This window comes from Pleurodeles waltl, chromosome 6 (genome assembly GCF_031143425.1).
Source record: "Pleurodeles waltl isolate 20211129_DDA chromosome 6, aPleWal1.hap1.20221129, whole genome shotgun sequence".
NCBI lineage: Eukaryota > Metazoa > Chordata > Amphibia > Caudata > Salamandridae > Pleurodeles > Pleurodeles waltl.
Window position 1 is genome coordinate 248,973,832 of NC_090445.1, and position 20,771 is coordinate 248,994,602.

General features: G+C 41.8%; 1 protein-coding gene across 3 annotated transcripts in view; it reads left to right on the plus strand.

Moving 5' to 3' along the window:
* The window catches only part of MYL4 (myosin light chain 4), a 33,916-nt gene extending 13,883 nt beyond the window's left edge, over window positions 1-20,033 (plus strand). For all 3 annotated transcript variants that reach the window (XM_069238038.1, XM_069238039.1, XM_069238037.1), the window contains exons 3-8: window positions 2,946-2,973; window positions 7,590-7,739; window positions 12,116-12,289; window positions 13,076-13,153; window positions 15,712-15,759; window positions 19,755-20,033. In XM_069238038.1, coding sequence (XP_069094139.1) covers window positions 2,946-2,973; window positions 7,590-7,739; window positions 12,116-12,289; window positions 13,076-13,153; window positions 15,712-15,740 — 459 coding nt within the window. In that variant the 3' untranslated portion in view covers window positions 15,741-15,759; window positions 19,755-20,033. The remainder of the gene's footprint in view (window positions 1-2,945; window positions 2,974-7,589; window positions 7,740-12,115; window positions 12,290-13,075; window positions 13,154-15,711; window positions 15,760-19,754) is intronic.
* The last annotated feature ends 738 nt before the right edge of the window (window positions 20,034-20,771 follow it).

The window sequence follows — 20,771 nt, forward strand, 5'->3', positions numbered from 1 at the left end:
GGGATCAAACCTTGATTTAATGTGGGACAACGAGTGAGTGGTGTCACTTCCGCCACAACTGGCTTTTTGGTGAATGCTTTTCCATTTGTGTATTAAACCAGTAAATGACCTCTCTTGATAGATAAGTGATGTGAGCAATGGATTAGTAGTGAAAGGAATGTAAAAATATTTTGAAAATTGGCAAACGATAAAACAAGAAATTAGAAGCTGGGGGAGGAAGGAAAAGCAAGTACTGGACAGATGAGCTCAAGCAATGGACAGGTAGTGGTGAAGATGTAAGAGGGATCTGAGACGAGGTGTTGAGGCTTTGTTGGCTTTGTGGAACTAAGCAGATGGCGTTGCGTCATCTGATTGTTTATTGACCTATGTAGGAACTGCAGCATGACCTCATTCTACCAGCACTATCTGATCGAGGACTGTCATTAGTCAATACCGGCATGTGCTATATGAGGTATTGTCCAATCATGGAACTCATGGTGTGGAAACTTGGATAGGTGTATCACTTGTGCCTTGGAATATATGTGAAACTGGTGTTAAGGACTGGAAGCAATTAGTGCCCAGGAGGATTTATTTTGTAGATAAGCTTGGCTAGTACATGTTGAGTGATTAGGTGTTTATTGACAATGTCAGGTGATGTTGTGTTCTTCAGGTTGTGTTTATTGTTTGTATGTTTTTCAAACCAATGACGAAGTTTGGTAATTAAAAATAAAGACAAGGAAGAGGGAGACAAGCAGAGGTAAGGCAGTAGAGGACAAGAGTGAGGCGGGACTGATCGGATGGAGAGGAAGAAGACTGGAAGTAGAAATCTACGACAAGAGGTGGAGTGACATGTTGGGAACTCGCGTAATTGTCTAGTAGGCTTTCGAGGCACATGCCTTACTCTGTCCTTGCTCTGGTTGCTGCTTAGAGGTATTCATCTGTTAAGAAACATCCTGCTTTACTTGTTTCACCTTCATGTGCCACCTCTGCCTGCTATCAGCAGCTCCTGACTCGTAGCAGCATCTTTAACAAATGTAGAGGGAGAGCATGCCCTGCATTACCCCTAAGCTAAGGCCACACAATTAGAATCAATCCCTCGCAAGCTGAAACTGCAAAGATCATTTTAATATCAGAATCTTCCAATGGTGCCTTTCTAAAAAGTTAGTGCATCCAAAAGCATTTTAAATCCCCATTATGCCATGGCCATATCAACTAGAGTAATTACAAAAAATAGGCAAGATTTCAGAATGGCTTCCATTTACATAATATTGTGCTATTGCCTGCTCTCTTGGTAAGTCTTCCTGGTAAGATATCTGTTCAGCTGCTTTTGGATGAACTATCACATCCCTATCTGAAGTGCACAGTGCAATGATGCAGGCACTCGTGGCTAATCAAACCAAGCACTGCATTTGCATTGCGCATCTGTCACATACTTGAAAGCTTTCAACGATGTGGGAAGGAAAACATTATGGATTAAGCTGTTAAGCATGGGTGCCCCTCTCACCTTGATATAAATTTGGTGTTGCGCCCCAAAACATGGGTCCTGATCAATACAGTTGGACCATTCAATGAGATTAGTAAAAATCTCTCCTAATCTGGCATGAGAGAGGGCTGTTTGTAGTACTGAAAGCGAGGCTATGGTTATTATGATACAAAAATAAGGTGGACAAAATATCAAAAACCAAAATATTAAAAGGTAAGTGCGTATAGTAGAATTATAGATTTATTATTCCTATCTCCACTTCTACATAACGTGAGTATATATATATATATATATATATCATCTAGGTCCATATATGTGGAGTTGGGTATAGAAACTCTAGACTTATTTACCTTTCAACATTTTGGTTTCAATATTTGTCCTCGATATTCCTAACCATGTTATTTTAGCAATGATGCTCAGGAGGCACACTGACACGGCTGCATGCTGGCACCATAGTTATTCAATATGCACTTGTGTGATTTTCATGCTGCCTTGGCTTGAATCTCATCAAGCCACCTGACCTGGGATCTGTAAGAATGCGTTAACTGGTTATTTGCATGTACTATGTTGAATAATTTTATATGTTTTTATTCTTTTATGGCTGTGTAAGCCGAATAAAGTATTTTGAGTTGAAATGCGTTTAATGCTCTACACTGATCAAGGCATATTCTGCCAAAGTCACCATGAGTTTCTGGGTTACCGCATGGTTTCCAGTGTGTCCCAAACCTGTTGACTCTTGCGAAGCTTAGGTGTAGCTATGGTTATTGGGACTGAACAAAGCAATTCCAATCAATAAGATGAGAGTAGAATTCAGCAAAATATCGAGCTAGGTCTCAATTACATGAAGAAACTTTGACTTGGTATTCGCCTGTTGATCGAGCTCCCTTTGATATCATAGTTTGGATCAAAAATGAACTTAATAGTGGTCCCTATGCTCAATGTGTTTTCTTTTGTTATATTTGGTAGCCTAAACCTTGATTATGTTCTTAGTGATGTGACAGTTACTCTGTTGATGTTCAAGTGGTCTCTGAGGAAAATACTCAAATCATTGTCAGGTATGAGTGGTTTCTAAAGCCTGATAACAAAACCAGCTTATGGTATTTATTGTATTTTTTGTAGTAATAATAAGGATCATTCCACGATTTATGATCACTTCAGTGAGCTCGGTAACAGATGACTGCACATGCGCATGCGTCCAGGGCATAACTCTGCTCTAGATGTCTTGGGTCGCTGAAGGACCAATAGTTGCATCTGTAGGTTCTGTGGAGTCACCACAGATGTCTTACATTGTTCAATATGTGGGTTTTCCGAGCGCAGCTTTGAGATGAACATCATTTTCCTGCAGGAGATGTTTGTGATACTGGTCTACTGTGGATTCTAACAAAAATCTATTAATAATATTTATAACCATAATAATACCTAATGCCTTAAGACTATTGACATTTAGACTACCTGTTCCTGATCTAATTTTCTCTTCATCTAGATCGAGTATACTCCAGACCAGATAGAAGGTAAGAAATCACCAACATCCTTTCAAAATAATTGTTTGAGTCTGCTGCTCAGTACCAGGAAAGTGTTGTGCAGGTCTCCTAATGAGAGCCAGATTTAAATGCTTACAATGTAGAGGAAAACGATTTGCTTACAGTGCATGTGTGTACATACCAGCGTCCAAATTAGACAAACTGTGACAGTGGTGTACTAGCAAAGTGTACACCGCTTGCACAGCTCAGTCTTTGTATCCCATTAGTGCCAAACTACAGCCTAGTGGTCCAAAGAACCGCTCACTGCAAAGTATAGAGGTAGATTCATTTGCACTGGTCTTCACTACAGTACAGTGCAACTGCAGCAGAAACTACAACAAGTGTATCCAGTGTCTATGATAAAGGTGGCTGCCATTAATGCAGCAACTGCTATTTACACCTGATGAACAACAGCGTACACCTAGTCCCAGCATACCTGCAAATAAATCCTTCCTGAACAAATGCATTCTGGGAGCAGGAGCAGCCACTGTAATTTAAAGGAATACAGTCAGAGTCATCTTAAGAACTTTTGAGGCACCAGGCAAAACATATTTTGGGGCCCCTTACTCTGAACAATTTTGCATTTTAATACCCATTTTCTTCCATTTTAAGATTGCATGATGCCAACCAATATTTAATTATCTGTTGAAATTTCTGAAACAGGGTCACACAAAAACAATTGAAATATGTGTTTCCCAGAACCCCAGTAATGCTTAAGATGACTCTAGCTAGAGAGACACAGTCAGAGATAGCGGTAGGTGGAGTGAGAGAGGGAGAGAGAGGTTGCAATAGAGAAACAGGCAAACATGGGCCAGACAGAAAGAGAGAGGCCTGTTTAGTGACTGGCTGAGTGTATCTCCTAATACCACATCATCATTGTTGATTTGTGACCTGGTACCAACATATTCAAGGGAAACTAATCAATACCCCATCCTTCTGTGATCCCCTAAAATTGAGGGGTAGGATTCGACAACAGACAGAGCACATTTTGTTTCGTACATTGATAACATTACAACTTCAGAGTCACGTTGTCTAGTTCCACTGAAGCCTTTTGTAACGTTGCCAATAGTTGAATGAGAAAGATTTGTGTCAGTTAAACTGAAATGAATGAGTAGATATGAGGCGATCAGTGGTTAAATTGAGCCGGTGGTAGCCGGTGGGGGACACCTGCACTTATTTTTGAGAACTAGCACTTATTTTTCTGCATCAGGCAATTACTGCGAGCAAAAGGCACATACGGGAAAGGCGGAGCAAAGAACGACTGCAAAGCGTCAGAAAGGGACAAAGCAGAATGCTACAAGAGTGAGCTGAAGGGGTAGGGAGTGCCTTTAAATGGATTAAAGAGCCCGAGATGGCTTTAGAATTATGCTACGCTGGGGGGTGGTAGACTGTTGAACCCACAGACTTAAGTTTTCATCCAAGAAAACAACAAATAACATTGTGTTTCTGGGGGGAAATCATTTAACACCTCTGTCCCTCATCTGCAGTTGTTCCACAAACGGGAAACACTAGGGGGCATATTTATGCTCTATTTGCACCGAATTAGTGTCATTTTTTTTTACTCTAATTCGGTGCAAAACTAACTCCATATTTATACTTTGGTGCTAGACCCCTTTAGCACCAAATTTATGGAGTTAAAGTCATTTTTTGAAAGTGGAGACCTACTTTGCCTTAATGAGATGCAAGGTAGGCGTTCCCGTGTAAAAAATGACTCTATGGCCTTAACGCCATATTTAGGGGCATATTTCTACTCTGCAGTATATTTATACTCTGTTTGCACCGAATTAGTGTCATTTTTTTTACTCTAATTCGGTGCAAAACTAACTCCATATTTATACTTTGGTGCTAGACCCATCTAGCACCAAGGCCCTAATTTAAACTTTTTTTGCTCCGCATTAATGTCATTTTATGATGCAAAAGTGGCGCAAACTTACAAAATATTGGCCCTTATTTATACTTTTTGCTGCAAAACTGCACTAACTCAGTTTTGCACCAAAAAATTTAGCACCGGCTTGCATCATTTCTGTGCACCAGCCGGGCACCATATTTATGGAATGGTGCAAGCCGGTGCAAAGGGTAGGCTAGAGTTTAAAAAAATGACTTTAGTCGGGTGGGGCTGGCAGTATTGAAGAAGAGTGTTTAGCACCAAAAAATGGCTTTAGGCAGGTTAGAGTAAAAAAAAATGACTCTAACCAGATTAGCGTCATTTTATGGTGCTAAACCTACCATGCCACATGACTCCTGCCTTAGAAAAGGCAGGAGTCATGCCCACCACCCCAGTGGCCAGCACAGAGGACAGGGGTCCCCTGGGCATGGCCATTGCACCCTGTGCCATGTATGGGGGCCCATTTCAGGGCCCCCTATGGCACTTTAAAAAATAAAATGCACTTACCTGTACTTACCTGGGATGGGTTCCCCCATCCTTGCAGTCCCTCTAGTGTGGGTGGGGGTGCCCCTAGGGCCTAGGGAGGGCACCTCTGGGCTTATTCCATGGTGTTCCACCATGGAAATAGGGCCACAGGTTCCCTAACGCCTGCCCTGACCCTGGTCTTAAAAAATGGGGCAAAGCAAGCTTTGCCCCATTTTTTGACCCCTCCTCCCTCCCTTGCACCATTTTTACGTGGGAGTATAAATATGGTGTTAAGGCCATAGAGTCATTTTTTTGCACGGGAACGCCTACCTTGCATCTCATTAAGGCAAGGTAGGTTTCCACTTCCAAAAAATGACTTTAACTCCATAAATGTGGTGCTAGAAGGGTCTAGCACCAAAGTATAAATATGGAGTTAGTTTTGCACTGAATTAGAGTAAAAAAAGAATTACGCTAATTCAGTGCAAACTGAATATAAATATGCCCCTTAGCGTCAAAAAAAGATGCTAATCTGGTCAGAATCATTTATTTTAAATCAAAACTGCCTAACGTCATTTTTTTTAAAGCTAGCCTACCCTTTGCACCGGCTTGCACCATTCCATAAATATGGTGTCTAGCTGGTGCTAAAAAATGGTGCAAGCCGGTGCAAAACTTTTTGGGGCAAAACTGCCTTAGTGCAGTTTTGCACCAAAAAGTATAAATAAGGCCCTAGTAAACTACAGTAGAAGGCGCGATTTAACAATTGCCCTTTACATTTACATTGGGTACTGTACCATTCTTCCATCTGCTGATATTCGAAGGTACTTCTCCGAAACTTTAATGCCTTCCAGATTCTGTGCGTTTCTTGCAGGATTGAAAGGGCACCCCCAGGCATAAAAGTTCATGCGTCTTCTGAGACAAGCCAAACTGTCTTGTTGGCGCCAATTTCAATTACCTACACCAAACTAGCCCAGGATGGTAGTAACTTTAAGTGATTACAGAGAAAGGAGACCCGACTGGGGCACTTTTTGAGATAAACTTGGTGTATGCCAAGTTCTTTGTGAGCAGGTGTTCACGGTGGTGAAGGGAGTAGTCAGAAAATTAAGATATCACCCACCTGCACCGTGTTTAAGCCACACCTCTAATCATACTGAGCTGATGAAGTGAGCAAACCCAACTCTCCTTAGAAGAGTTCCTTTAACCCTTTCGACCTTTTCCCAGCTTTTTTCATCAACTCATCCTTTCACCCTTCCAACTAGCCATTCATCATTCCTTTCACCTTTCATTCTTCCACCCATTTTTCAACCTTCTTTCTGTTCATGTTTTCACCCTATCTTTTTATACTTTCACTGTTTTCTATCCCTCCTTTCAATACTCCTTCCATTCATTTTGTCACCCTCCCTTCATTATGCACTTCCATCCTACCTTTTGCATTTACTCCCTCCTTTTCTTTCATCCTTCCTCCCACTCTATTTTCCTGTCCACTCATCGTTTTCTCTCAGCCTTAGGTATTTTTCTTACCGTTCTCATTCATGCTCACTTTTTCTATTTGCCCCCCTAATTTCAGCATTTCTCTTTTTCCGTTTCCTTCAATGTATATGTCAGCCCACTGCCCACGTGCCTCTGTCCTGGTATAACTGAAAGGTGTTATTTATGAGTACAATATGCAGAATTGCAGACAGACGAAGCCCATAAACAACTAATTATTGCTTCAGTGGGAGCAGGTTCACGCCCTTCAGGCCGAGCTGCGGGCCCTGCCAGAGGCGTTTCACTACCCACTGACTGTGATGCAAAAGATGCAAGAGATCATGGCAAAGATATGACGCCGTCTCTTCGTCAAATTCTGTTTGATTCTGTTGGAGGCAGGGAGCAGTGTGTGGATTTACTTTGTGTGACATGAATATCATCTACCCATACATCTAATCGTACACAGTGTGCCAGTTGTGAGTCGGACTCCACAGCATCTCTGGAAGTTCTTTAGTGTGAGTTACAAAACTGATTAACTTCCAATGAAGCTATTGACGAGCATTGTTTTTCAGTAGGTAATCAATAGAAATGTTGACTGGTGAACGGCCATGCTATGGGGTTGCTCTGATGCTTACGTCAAAGAGTCTTATATGACCGGGGCTGAAAGCCACCATGGCTGAGGACCATGGAATGATCAGATTGATGCAGATTAAACTTCCTCTGACTTGCTCTGTTCCCATACAGCCTTGACTAAAGAAGGAGTTTACTAATTTTGGTCTTTACCCCTTTGCAGAATTCAAGGAAGCCTTCATGTTGTTTGATCGGACGCCCACTGGCCAGATGAAGATCACCTATGGCCAATGCGGTGATGTTATGCGTGCCTTAGGACAGAACCCAACCAATGCTGAAGTCATGAAGGTGCTGGGAAGACCCAAACCAGAAGGTAACTACTGAGACGCTTTTCATCCCTTCACTTCATTTGTGTTCTAAAGACCTGTCCACATGTTGACAAATAAGCTCAGTGAGGTAACACTAGTGATCCGCAGGTCATGAGTTACAATCCTAGAAGGTCCACCTATGCCTTCCTTCCTTATCTAGTAGGCAAATTAAGAACTCTTAGAAAAGGCAGAAGTTGCAATACAAAGCACTATACAAAACTTGTTCTGTGTATTATTGTTGTCATTACATTAGAGCAAATGGAGTTCCTCTTGTGAGAGTTCTATACAGCAGCAGTCTTTGAAGGTCACTTTAGATCTCTGAGCCTCAGTGTCTCCTTTCAGGCTGAAACACACGATCACTGAGTCCCCAAACCATTTCCAGGTGCTACAGGCAGCACAAAACCTCCTTTATTATTTTGTTTGTTGCACTCCCAGCAGCTCACAGGAAGGAAACAATACAGCCTAAGCATTTTGATGATCTTGTGTGATCAACCCACCTTGATCAAGTATGCCATCTTAATCAAGGGAGGTTGCCAATTTCCAACCAGTCCGAATAAAGGAGACAAATGACTAGATGATTTAGAGTTTGGCAGAGCGGTTTCTCCATCAAAAACGTGATGGATATCCAGTCTGCCGTAATACAGTTGCCATGGGCTATAACGGAATTGTAAAACAGCGCACAGGATATTGTTTATGATGGAGTAACCCCATCTGCCAAACTCTAAATCAGGCCCTAGATCCTCCCAGCTGTCTGTTTCACATGAAAATGAAGTTCCAGCATGATTTGATGAACTGTCTTTTCTGCTAAGTCCGTGGTTAAGACTTAACTGTCCTATAAACTCTTTCAGACATTACCACAGACACCTTGATGCCTAAAACTGTTTTTATTTTTTTTGGGTCGAATAGGGGCTTTTTAGGGTCAAATAGAAAGGCTTTTACATTGTATTGGTGCTGCTGTTTGGAGTTTTTAACATTCTAGAGTAAGTTTGCTCTTGATCTCCTCCTTTCCTCATTGTGAGCCGTATCGCTCATCTATCAGCAGCGCCCTCAGGTGATTCTCAGTTACCAAAAGAAAACGATTTTAAAAAGTACAATTTCTGGATGGTCTTTTGCCAAAGCAGAAGTGGGCATCATTGATCCACAATTGCCCTGGATGGTTCAAATTTGGAATTTGAGGAGCTTCCTACTGTTTTTAAAATCCCTGCATTGTTATTCAAAGCATCTCTTTTGCAACCCAATTCTTTGTTGCATTGTTTCTAACACAGTAAGTAATCATAACGAAGGAAACGTCTGCAGTGTTAACATATTCCCACATTCATCTTTCAAAGCAGAAAAATGGCTTCCAGGTGCATATTTGGTCCATGGCTGAGGAGATAGAGGAGCAAAGGTCGCTTTAAACAAGTCTTGACAACATAATTATACAAATCTATCATTTCTGAATAACCTATGTGTAGACATATGATTCCCTCACATGCTTGCCCATGTGGTTAGTACAAAGGCACATTTGACGGTTGGCTCTACACACGATAGCCAAGCGTGTCAAAGCTTACGTATTCTAGTGATATTCTGGAAGGAGACTCAGAACAAATTGTTCAAGTTTCTGCATGCTTTGGTTCTACTGCCCACGAGCAACTTCTGTTGAAATATAATTATTGTTATTTGCTTATTTAGTTCTCCTTGCATTGAAAAAACAACATGTTTTACCAAATGAGTTAGGGCCTCTTAGATGGTAGAGCGTTTGGCCCATGATCACAAACTTAATTATGAGGAACTTTCAGTTGGTGCTATCTAAAGTTGACTAATGTAATGATCTATTTATCAACATCCCAAAAAATACCTAAATAAAATCCAGATTTTACAAAGTGCAGCAGCCCACCTCCTCTTGGGAATTCCCAAGTATGAATCTGTCTCGTCTGTGCGTAAAGTCCTTCACTTGCTCCTGGTCAAGAAATACATTGATTTTAAAGCCTTATGCATCTCATTCAGGGCAATTCTCAATACTGGCCCGAATATGTGAGGCAAATCTTCCAGTGGTATATTCCAAGAAAGAGCCTTAGATCCTCTACTGCTTTCAATATTGTGGTCCCCAAGTTAAAAAAATCTTCTTGGAGTGGCAGAAGTTTTATTGTTGGCACAACTAAACTCTGGAACACCCTTTCAATTGAACTGAAAAATAAATCAGATTTTCTAGCCTTTAGGGAAGACCTTAAAACCTGGCTTTTCTCACATTGAATCTTTCACTGTACACTTCCTCCCTCAGTCAACAACCTGTTTTGAGACATTTCGCCTAGACAGCTCAGGGAATTAGTGCACACTATAAATTACATTTCCATTTCATTTCTCAAGGGTGCAGATTCCGAAGCCAAGTCTCTAGGTGTGGGTTTTATGTTGGTAATGGAACTTGACACACATTTAAACAAATATAACCTACCTTGTTTAGGTATAAGGTAATGTTCAAGAATTCTATTAAAATGGCAGAGGAAGACAGTTGTATTTTTAACACACCTCAAAGAAAATGATACCTGCCTGGGACAGTCCTGCAGAAGAAGCTCACACCTATAAAGTAAAATTTCCACAAAATGATGTTTTGTCTGTATTTTTAGTGATGGCTCCAGAGGTGCCTCACCCTTCTCATATGTCACTCCTAAACCCACTATGGCACATCTTTGGTACACCTAGGCAGTCCCCAAGAGTTATGTTGTGTCATTGTGCGCTGATCATAGTCCAGCAGCCAAGAGGCCCACTTAAGCTCTCCACTTTAAAGGCAAACGCTAAATCCTGAGACATTATCTGTATTTTAAAAGGCCACACCTTAAGCACCATGGTGTAGCCATTTGCTGAAATTGAGCGCCAACAATCACTCTATATGACCACTTCAGAAGCTCCGAACTACATCAGAATTTTCAACTGTACTAGTAAAACATTAGGACATCACAGCAGAACCATTAAAACTGGCAGAGTCAAAGTTTTAGATGAAATCTCTTGAAAATCTGCCATGGAACTTATCCGGTGGCCCAGCATTGGATGCCCCTAGTCAAGAAGATGTCATGTGGAGATAAGGGCTGCAGTGTCATCAGTAAGCTTACGCTAGTCCCATCTAAGTCCTGTTCACTGTGAAGCTAGTTGTAGATATGTCATCCCCATGTCTGATCGGCAGATGAAGATTCTGACTGGACGACACATGAGTGGCTGAAGGTGAACCCTATCAAGCTTGAGTTTCACATAGAAGGATCCGAATGGTAGCCGAGCATGTAATACCGTAGGGTCGACCTACAATAGATATATGCTGGTTAGAACACAAAAGACAGGAAAGTCACTGGAGCCCACTGGCGGGTTGACACAGCACCAGTTCCAAGGAATCTATACTGGCTCTATGTGGTAGATAGAGTATGCAGTGTCCCCCATAAACAAATCTTACCTTGAAGCCTAATTGCAAACTTATAGTTCTGCCCTTACAATTATTTGCCCCATTTCCTAGAACAACCTGGCTCTTCATCTATAAGCACTACCATATACCTTGATACTCACTTTGGAAATGTCCTCTGTGCAGAGCACTTTGACCTTTCTCCCTTGATAAAGATAAGGCAGTGTGTGCATAATGTGGCTCGCCCTAAAAAATTTATTCTTTTTATCCTCAAAGTGTATCTAATGGCTTAAAATCCTGGGCAAATTTCTACCACTTTCAGAATGCTTAAGGAGTCTAAGCACATACAGCAACACGTTAGAAACAAGCATCCTAGTTAGGTAGGCAGAGCTTCCATTAGGCAGGAGAGATGCCATGGTGAAGATTGTATTTGGCATTAGATACCTCTTACTCAAAGGCACCTCTGACCATATGCACATATCATTGTAGAGTCTGACAGTGCAATGCATGGTGTGGTCTGGAAGTGCACTCAGAGTCGGAAAAACAATGCAAGAGAATGGTATCTGGTTCCACTGCATGCTGTGACAGATTTGTGCTTACTCTTTCCTCACCTATCTTCCATCTTTTGTTTCCTTTACTCCATATGCCTGCCACTTCTTTATTTCTCCAAACTCTCCATCTGTTACTTCTCTTCCACCCTTTCTCTTTCACTTCTCTCTTTTGCACTCATTCTTAACACTGTCTTTTTTCCATCATCTTTAATTCTCTCCTGCATTTTTCTTTTTCTTCTTTCTCCACTCGCCTCATTTTATCTTTGTTCATTTTATCCAACTTTTTCTTTTGTCTTTTTTCTCTCCTCCTTTGTCCTTTCCACCCACATCTTCTCGTTGTATGACCTGGCCACTTCCTTGATTTCATCTTGTTTTTTTCCAACTTGCCACCTTTCTTACCTTGTGTTCCTCCTTTCTTATATCCTTCATACCTTTCCCTTTCCGGTGATGCATATGACGGCTGAAGAACTGAACTCGAAGTTGCTGGATTTTGAAACCTTCCTCCCTATGCTTCAGCATATCTCTAAGTCCAAGGACCAGGGCACATTTGAGGACTTTGTAGAAGGGCTGCGTGTGTTTGACAAGGAGAGCAATGGCACAGTTATGGGAGCCGAGCTTCGTCATGTGCTTGCTACATTAGGTAAGACAATGATTTAAAGGCTTGTGGAAAAAACAGAGGGGGGGCTTTAATATTCCATGCAATAGAAATATTGTTAATTAATCAACTAATCATATTTAAAATGTAAAATACCAACGAAGTGTATCAAGTCCTTGACAATTTGGCCTATACAATAAGGGCCTAAAGCAACTGGCATATTGAAACTGGAAGTGAATTTGAAATGTATCTTCCAACAAAGAATGTTATGTTTGAAATCTGAAAGTGATATAGGTCTGTATTATTTTGGGGAGATTGGGGATTTCAAAAATGGCTTCCAACCAACCCAATTAAATTGCCTGGAACTAAAGGCTGCAACTATGTTTAAATCATGAGCATCACTTTGGTCATGGGCCACATATTTAGCTATCAGATTCTTCTTTTCCCATTGAAAAGACTTACAATAAAAACCTAGGCGAGGTCTAATGAATGCCACAGGATGAAAAAGATTGCTCTACTATGCAATTAATTCTCTGAGACTTTCAGGCCACTGGTACTGGTACAGTACAAGATAGGCATGATGTTAAATAAAAACAACATTTTCAGAAGACTCTAAATTGGCTGAAAAATAAGCGTGTGGGTAAACATTTATAAGGAGGTAGTATGTGGGGGCCAACCTTTTCTTTGCCACTCGAAAACATTACTGTTACATGCAAGCATTGTTACCATCCCAGCAGTGGCTCCCATTCCAGCAGATTGCCTCTCAGTCCTCGTCTGTAGCTTGCCAAGTGTGGATTTTGTGATAACCTGTTCTGCTGTTTAATCTTCTAGGGGAGAAGATGTCAGAAAATGAGGTAGAGCAGCTGTTGAGCGGTCAGGAAGATGCAAATGGATGTATCAACTACGAAGGTATTAAATCAGGATTCCATTCCCATTCCAGCAGAGCTTTTCCCGCATGTTGGATGTCACTGATGGGGCTACCAATGGTGCTGCGAAAGATAGCTTTGTACTTGAGGAAGACAAGTCTCTTAACAACTTTTGACTGTTGTTGCCCAGTGCTTCTTAAAGGGTGCCACTTAGCTCTACCCAAGAAGCAACGCTGTTGTTGTGGAAAGCTCGTTTTTAATATTTTTCTAAAATACATATCTTTACGATTGTTACAACGTTTTTCCCAACTGATCATATACAAAATGGCACAGGGGATTTGTGGATTACTTAATTATAAAACATTTTCCAATGGGAGAATTTTTTATGTTTTCAGTAGTCAGCAGTTTTCTGGTTTTGTCTTGACTTATAGCTCAAGTTATTGATAATCAAGGTTACAAGAAATTATTTGTTGAAGTAGATAGATTGATAGTTTTTTTAACCATCTTAATGATGTGATCATGTGTAGAATAATTCTCCTGGCAAGTCTAATAGTTTAGAGGCTTTAGGTTAAGTGTAGAATTATTAATCATAAAAATGATTGTAAAATAAAAGTCAATGCGTAGCACAATATTCTTCCCATGGTCTAAACATATGGAGGATCCATCAAGTTGAATTTCATAAAGGTCTTTTCACGGCATTACTATTGCTGTTTCATTGCATCAAATCATGCACCATAATTATAACTTTTTTATATAAAGCTTCTTATCACAGTGTTTGTCTCTAAAAGCTGTAAATTATAGATTTTACAATAGGCTAATATAATGCTCTCAATTAATCAACCTTGAAAAGATGGAATGCTGAGTTGGCCTTGCAGGTATTCATTCTTATGGCCTGTAGGTAAGTGCAATTATCAGTGATCAGTGTTTATGTCACTTATCCATCTGGCAGACTTGCCAGCTTTCTGTCTTTCTACTTAGATATGCTACACTCTTTTCTTAATTGAAATAAACATTGATATTTAGGCGTTTAGTAATCTGCCTCGCTGTAGTAACTAAGAACAGTTATGGTAAAGTTCATTGACATCGCACTCATATTTTGTGATTATTGACTAGTTTTCCTAGAAGAATTTACCACAGATATTGGCAGACGAGTTACTCCAGCACAACGGTGACAGTTATCCCATCTGCCGAAATCTAAACTCCCTGGGATATAATAGGATTTAGATTTAGAAGGACTGGATATCCGTCACCGTTGTGATGGAATAACTTATCCTCCAATATCTAAATTAGGCCCTTGATATGGCAAAAGCAAGGTCCGACTCATTCTGTCTTAAACTCTAAGTACTCTGTCAGAAATCTTCAAAAATCCAGTTCTGTCATAAAATTATTGGTAAACCGCACAGTGAGCATTAATGGAGAGGCCTGATCATCAATGTAAATTTACTCAAATACAAAGTCATTACACAGCCTTTGAGTCAATATGACTTCAGAGAGTTTTGACCCCCTGTCTTAACTCCTCTTTACTCCAGCCTCCTATTTACTGCTGAGCAGCTAGAACTAAAGTATACAAAAAGTGATGGATGGAATGCTTAAATTAATCTCAGCCACTTGTAATTACTTGGGCTGCATCCCAGTCCAATTTTTCTTGCACACCATGCCACCTCAGTTTAGACCCAGTTAAATGTAAATCAGTTTTGACCCTGCTCCAATGGGAATAGTCCAGCCCAAATTGCCAAGCCAGGTGCACCTTGAACTGGAACACAAGCAACCCAGGACCGGTTTTGCACTTGTTATGGACTCATCAGTCAGGTATAGATTGGCTCCAGTGACACAATGTGCATGGAACCCACGTCTTGACATACCTGTTCTATCTAGGTTGGCATACTAAAGTATACAAAAAGTGATGGATGGACTGCTTGAATTAATCTCAGCCACCGGTAATTACCTGGGCTGCATCCCAGTCCAACCTTTTTTGCACACCATGCCACTTCAGTTTGGACCCAGCTATGTGCAATTTATTCTTGACCCTGAACCAATTGGAAAAGTCCAACCCGAAGTGCCAAACCAGGTCCTCCAGGAATCAGAACGCAAGCAAACCAGGACCAGTTTTGCCCTTGTCATGAATGAATTAGCCAGGTTTAGTTTGGTTCCAGAGAGATAGTGTGCACAGGACCCACATTCGGGCATACCCATCCCACCAAACCCAGGTGGCATGGTGTGCAAAATAGCAATCGTCTAGGATGCAGCCCGACTAATTACTAGTGACTCAGATTAATTCAAGCATTCCATCTAGTACTTTTTGTGTACTTGAGGAGCTAGAGATAGGCAAAAGCTACACAGCAGTCTTTGCCTTTTGACACTTACCTTGGATTTGCACAAGTCAAGCCGGAGTTAGCAGTTGCTACCCCTGGCTTTACCTATTTGATGTGCATAGCTCCAAACAGCACACTGTATTGATGTGGAAGGATGGATTACAAATTGAGAAGGGAACCTGTCTTAGTGGAGTGACATCGTAAGAAGGTATGGTAATGGCATATTGTATAACAATTATTTTGTGGTTCTGACTACCCGATAACATTGCCCTTTTTTCTTTCTGATCAGCGTTCGTCAAGCACATCATGTCCGGTTGAAGCAGCAACGCATTCCAGAGTAAGCATTCTATACTTTTGAATGTGCAACAAGATGCCTTGTGTAGAATATTGAAGTGACCGTGGTAGGAAATGATGTCAGAATTCTAATAGATGACTCACAAGTCACAGCTTTCGCTAAAACAAACAAAACGCTCCTGTAAAGTATAGGTCACAGATTCTGTGAAGTATAGTTTTTCCCTATGCTTTGAACTACATGTGAAAGTAAGTCAAGTCTTGGGACGGATCGGCACATGTACTATTTATTCAGTCTAGTTTCAAACGCGGGCTTCAGCGATGTGTTATGAGACTCATACATGTCCTAGAACACAGAGAAGTGCCACTGATGCTACTTTTCAAGTTACATTTCTGTGCACAAGGGAGAGGGACGCCTTAAAGCCTTGTCACAGTGTTACAGAACCTACTAATTTTAGCACAGTGGTTCATACCCAACCAGAACACTATTGCTGTTAGTTTTTAGTGGCCTGAAACTTCCAGTTTCAAGTAATTTAAAAACTCTCTAATGAAACCAAATTTAACTTGCAGTTGATTGCCACAAGTGAGAGCAGATAGGCCATGATGCAATTAGGGAAAGACTTAGACCTACCCTCTTCTCAGCTGAACTAGGACGCGTGGTGCTGTTTTGGGCACTGTGGAGAAATGTAGACTGGAGAAGGAGACTAAAAGAAGACCTCCACTCCAATCCAGCTTCACTACACAGCAATTAAATGCCAACAAAAATCACCATAATGGTGAAATGAGGTTTAAAACCTTATGTAGGCTATGATTGTTGTCATACCTTTATCTAAAGAATACCAGTCTGGTATACAATGGGAAGGTCACTTGGTTAGTGAATAAGTAAATGGATTTTACATTAACAGGGTCATGATGCAGTCACAGGTTTGGGTGGAGTTTAGTGCATGCACCAGACTCCACCAGCATATAGTTGTGAGATGGTGTATGAGTAGAAGTGGAGATGGAGAAAATCACATAAGAGCATACCTGTCCATATTCAAGTGGCCTTTGGTGTAGCAGGATGCCAGCCAGCCTGAGATGGAGTGATGCAGACTACCATAGTAACAAGGGAGAAAAAATAATGCTCGGTTCTGTGCCAGCTCCAAAGTCCTGTAACATGTTCCACAATGGCACCATGGAGACTACAGACCACCTGCTTTGGTATCATTAGCAGATGGTGCTCTGGCATGATAATCTATATTTGTATTGGAAAGTTCCCTAAACTAAGACAAAGTAGCACTTTGCACTACTTTCCATCAAAGGGGAATCCCATGAGTGCCTCATGGGTATTCTCATACAACCATCCATGGGATTTGACTTAACTATCTATCTTCCAACATTGACATACATGGATTTGCTCCAAAACCCTACTCCTCTTTGAGGCAGGCACAAGGTTTGGGAAAAGATTTCTTTCCTCAAAACATTTCAAACATTGTATGCGTGTTTCACTGTACAGCACACTACAAAGTGGGAGATGTATTAAAGCATATTTGTTATATTGGAAAAAGCCCCTTCTTATTCCAAACCGGTGCTTAAGAGCATACGCACACCCTTGCACTATGTTGCACAGTTGTGTGTGTTGGCACATTACAGCCAAAGTGCATCAATGCCAAGGGAGAGAAAACAGCACCATACGTTAGTAGATATAGCGTTCTTTTTTTCCCTCACCATTAGACACAATCCAGCAACAAAAGGTGCTTAGTAAATCTGCCCCTTAGACAGTAAGCATCCTCAGATCATGGACTTATCATATGTTTAGTGATGCTTCTGGTATGAGGCCGGTAACAGCAGTGGTATGTTTTTATACACTTTCATTTTAAAACTTTAACAGTGTCTCCCCAAATATGCAATTGGTCAATTAGCAAAAACAACCCTAAATAATTGATGATAAGAATCAAAATCGTGGTCATAGGCTTGAGTCAGGTAAACAGAGATTCTGAACTATAGAAGTAATAAATAACGAATAGCTTAAAAAGTGCTGTACATTGAGAATGTTCCAGACCAGTTTCGCTTAGATGTAGATGTCACATGATGAGAAAACAATTTGCTTTATTAAGGGGAGCAGTTCCTCACAGAATCTTTCTATGATATTATATGGCCAGTTAGTCTGTGGACACATGCTGGACTAATATAGAAAGCCATACCCTGCTTTCAACATCATTCTATCTCTGTTATGTATACTAGTCATCTTTATAATAAGGGGTACCAAATCTTGTCATGGAGTCAGTGTGAGGGTCTTCTATACCTGTCTGATGAGGACATTAATCTAGCCTGTCACTACTCTTTCTTCTGATGCTCATAAGAGACATCTTCCATTCATCCTTCATACACACTTCATACCTAATGCTGCCAGCAATGGTGACCCATCAGCATCAGGAACTGTAACCCTCTGAGTGTCTCACACACATACATCTAGTGTGTGCAGTCATTCTCTTAGGAATGTAAAGCAGAGTTGGGTTTCACAAATGTCCTTCTGAAAGCTACATTAGTCCCTGGCTAACTCTACCCAAGGATCCCTTCGGATTTGTCAGGTGGAACCCTGGTAGCACAGGATTCACATCAGCACCTCGATGAGGTAGCTGGCTATCAGTCCCATGAAGGCAGGACCATTGCCAGGGAATGCAGGGTGCAGTGGAGATACTGGTTTTCCCAGACTACTGCTGGGCCTGCTAAAAAAATGTAATCCTGGAAGCTCACTTAGTATCACAATCACTTATACTATTCTCGTCAGACAGGAAACCCAGTCACATCAAGCCCTAGCATGCACTGACTTGTACCTCCAGCGCATTCTAGTCTTTAATAGCATCTGCTAGTGCATTCTGTGTATCACCTATTTCTTGAAGCCAGGTTTGTGCTCAATACATGCCTCAAATAAAAAATAAACAAATTAAAAAATTTCAATTTATTCTAAAATTCGAATACCTTCAGGTTCACGCTCTGTGTTACACCAGCTATACTGCTAACCATTGTCAAGCTGTCAGCACAACAATTACTATTAAGGTGCAGTCAGACATGGCCACCCCAGTGCTTAATATGTGTTGGTGGTTTCGGGTGCTGGGCACTGGCACTTATTTTTGAAGCCCGATACTTATTTTTCTGCCTCAAGCATTTACTGTGAGCAAAAGACACATATGGGAAAGATGGAGGAAGAGAAAATCGAAAAAGTGTCACAAAGGGAGAAAGCAGAAAGGTGCAAGAGTGAGCTGAAGGAGCAGGGAGTGGCTGTAAATGGATTAAAGAGGTCCGAAATGGCTTCAGCATTACGCCACCTCTGTATTCCGTGATCACACATTCAATTGCAGCAGCCGTGTGTTTCAGAGGAGAGCTCTGGGCACCAGCACGTTTTTATTTACAAATTAAGCACTGGGCCACCCCAAGCCACCTCTGGGTCTTTATATCATGGAATGCTTCAGAAGTGATGTTGCCTCTGCACCCTTAATTTGTACACTATGTTTTTCACAGTACTGTTAAAGAAGGACTGGTCAGTCAGGACCTGAGCAGGGGCGTAAAGGAGGTCCTTGTAGAGTGGGCTCAACCCTTCAGGGCCCACAAACCATTGAGAGGTGTTCCATTTGGCTCAAGGCCAATGCATATCTGTGAGATATGGCAGACTCAGGGATCTCTCTTCACATTCTGCAGGGGGTTGGGACATCATTTTATGTTATGCCACTGGACCTTAAAACCCAGTAAAAGCTGTTTTGGTCACTGAGTTACAAACTACAGTGGTCTTAATTGAAGTGAAAGGGGGGAACCTGTTTCACAGTTTTAGTAAGTGAACACAGTGCTTTGAAAGGTACTATATTTGGTTACTCAGCACAATGTAACTTAAACAAATACACGTGACAGTATGTACGGGGGAAGTGCTCTACAAGGGATACCTTGTTATATTGGTGGGGTAGGAGTGCATCCTAGAAGGGTAATTTTACTTAAATAAATTAGTTATCTTTTGATTGGAATGTCAGAACCCTGATTTCATAGATATAGTGTATGTTTATTTTTCAGATCGATGTGGATTTCCAGAACCCATACACACTCTTCTGCCTGCCAAGGTATTTTGCAGTCAGGGGTCTTGGGAAGCAGCTTGGATCTGCCCAGTGTCTCACACAAACCATATCACTGAAGCTGAAGAGTACAAGTGGTGCGGCAATCCACACTCTTTTATCCAGGATCCCATTGGCTTCTATCCGTGCAAAGACTGACTTTGCCCTATGCTTCCATTGTCTAATGCATTGTTAATTTATTTTTTTGTTTGGCGTTTCACCCAATAAATTTCTCAATAAATGCCTTGTTAATTGCTTCTTCTCCTTTCTAGAATTTGGTGAAAGCATTGGTGGCAACAGACATTGGGGGTCATTCTGACCCTGGCGGTCATAGACCGCCAGGGCCGCGAACGACGGAAGCACCGCCAACAGGCTGGCGGTGCTTCCTTGCCCATTCTGACCGCGGCGGTAAAGCCGCGGTCAGAAAACCGGGGCCGGCGGTTTCCCGCCGGTTTTCCCCCGACTGGGCGAATCCGCCATGGCGGTGCTGCAAGCAGCACCACCATGGGGATTCTGACCCCCTTATCGCCAGCCTGTTTCTGGCGGTTGTCACCGCCAGGAAGAGGCTGGCGGTAACGGGTGTCTAGGGGCCCCTGGGGGCCCCTGCACTGCCCATGCCACTGGGCCCCAGCCTGCTTTTCACTGTCTGTGAAAAGCGCGACGGGTGCAACTGCACCCGTCGCACACCTGCAACACCGACGGCTCCATTCGGAGCAGGCTTCAGTGTTGCAGCCGCCTTCCCACTGGGCCGGCGGGAAGGTCGGAATGGCTGCAGCGGTCTTTTGACCGCAGAGCGGCCAAATGGCGGTTCCCGCCAGGCGGGCGGCAACCGCCACCCGCCGGGGTCAGAATGACCCCCATTGTTCTTTTCAACTACACATGTGAAGTGTTCACACTCCTAGCGAGCTAGTGCAGGTTCACGCTTTGAAATAGACACACTCTCTAGTGGGGGGATGTGCTAACATGCCTAATGGGGAAA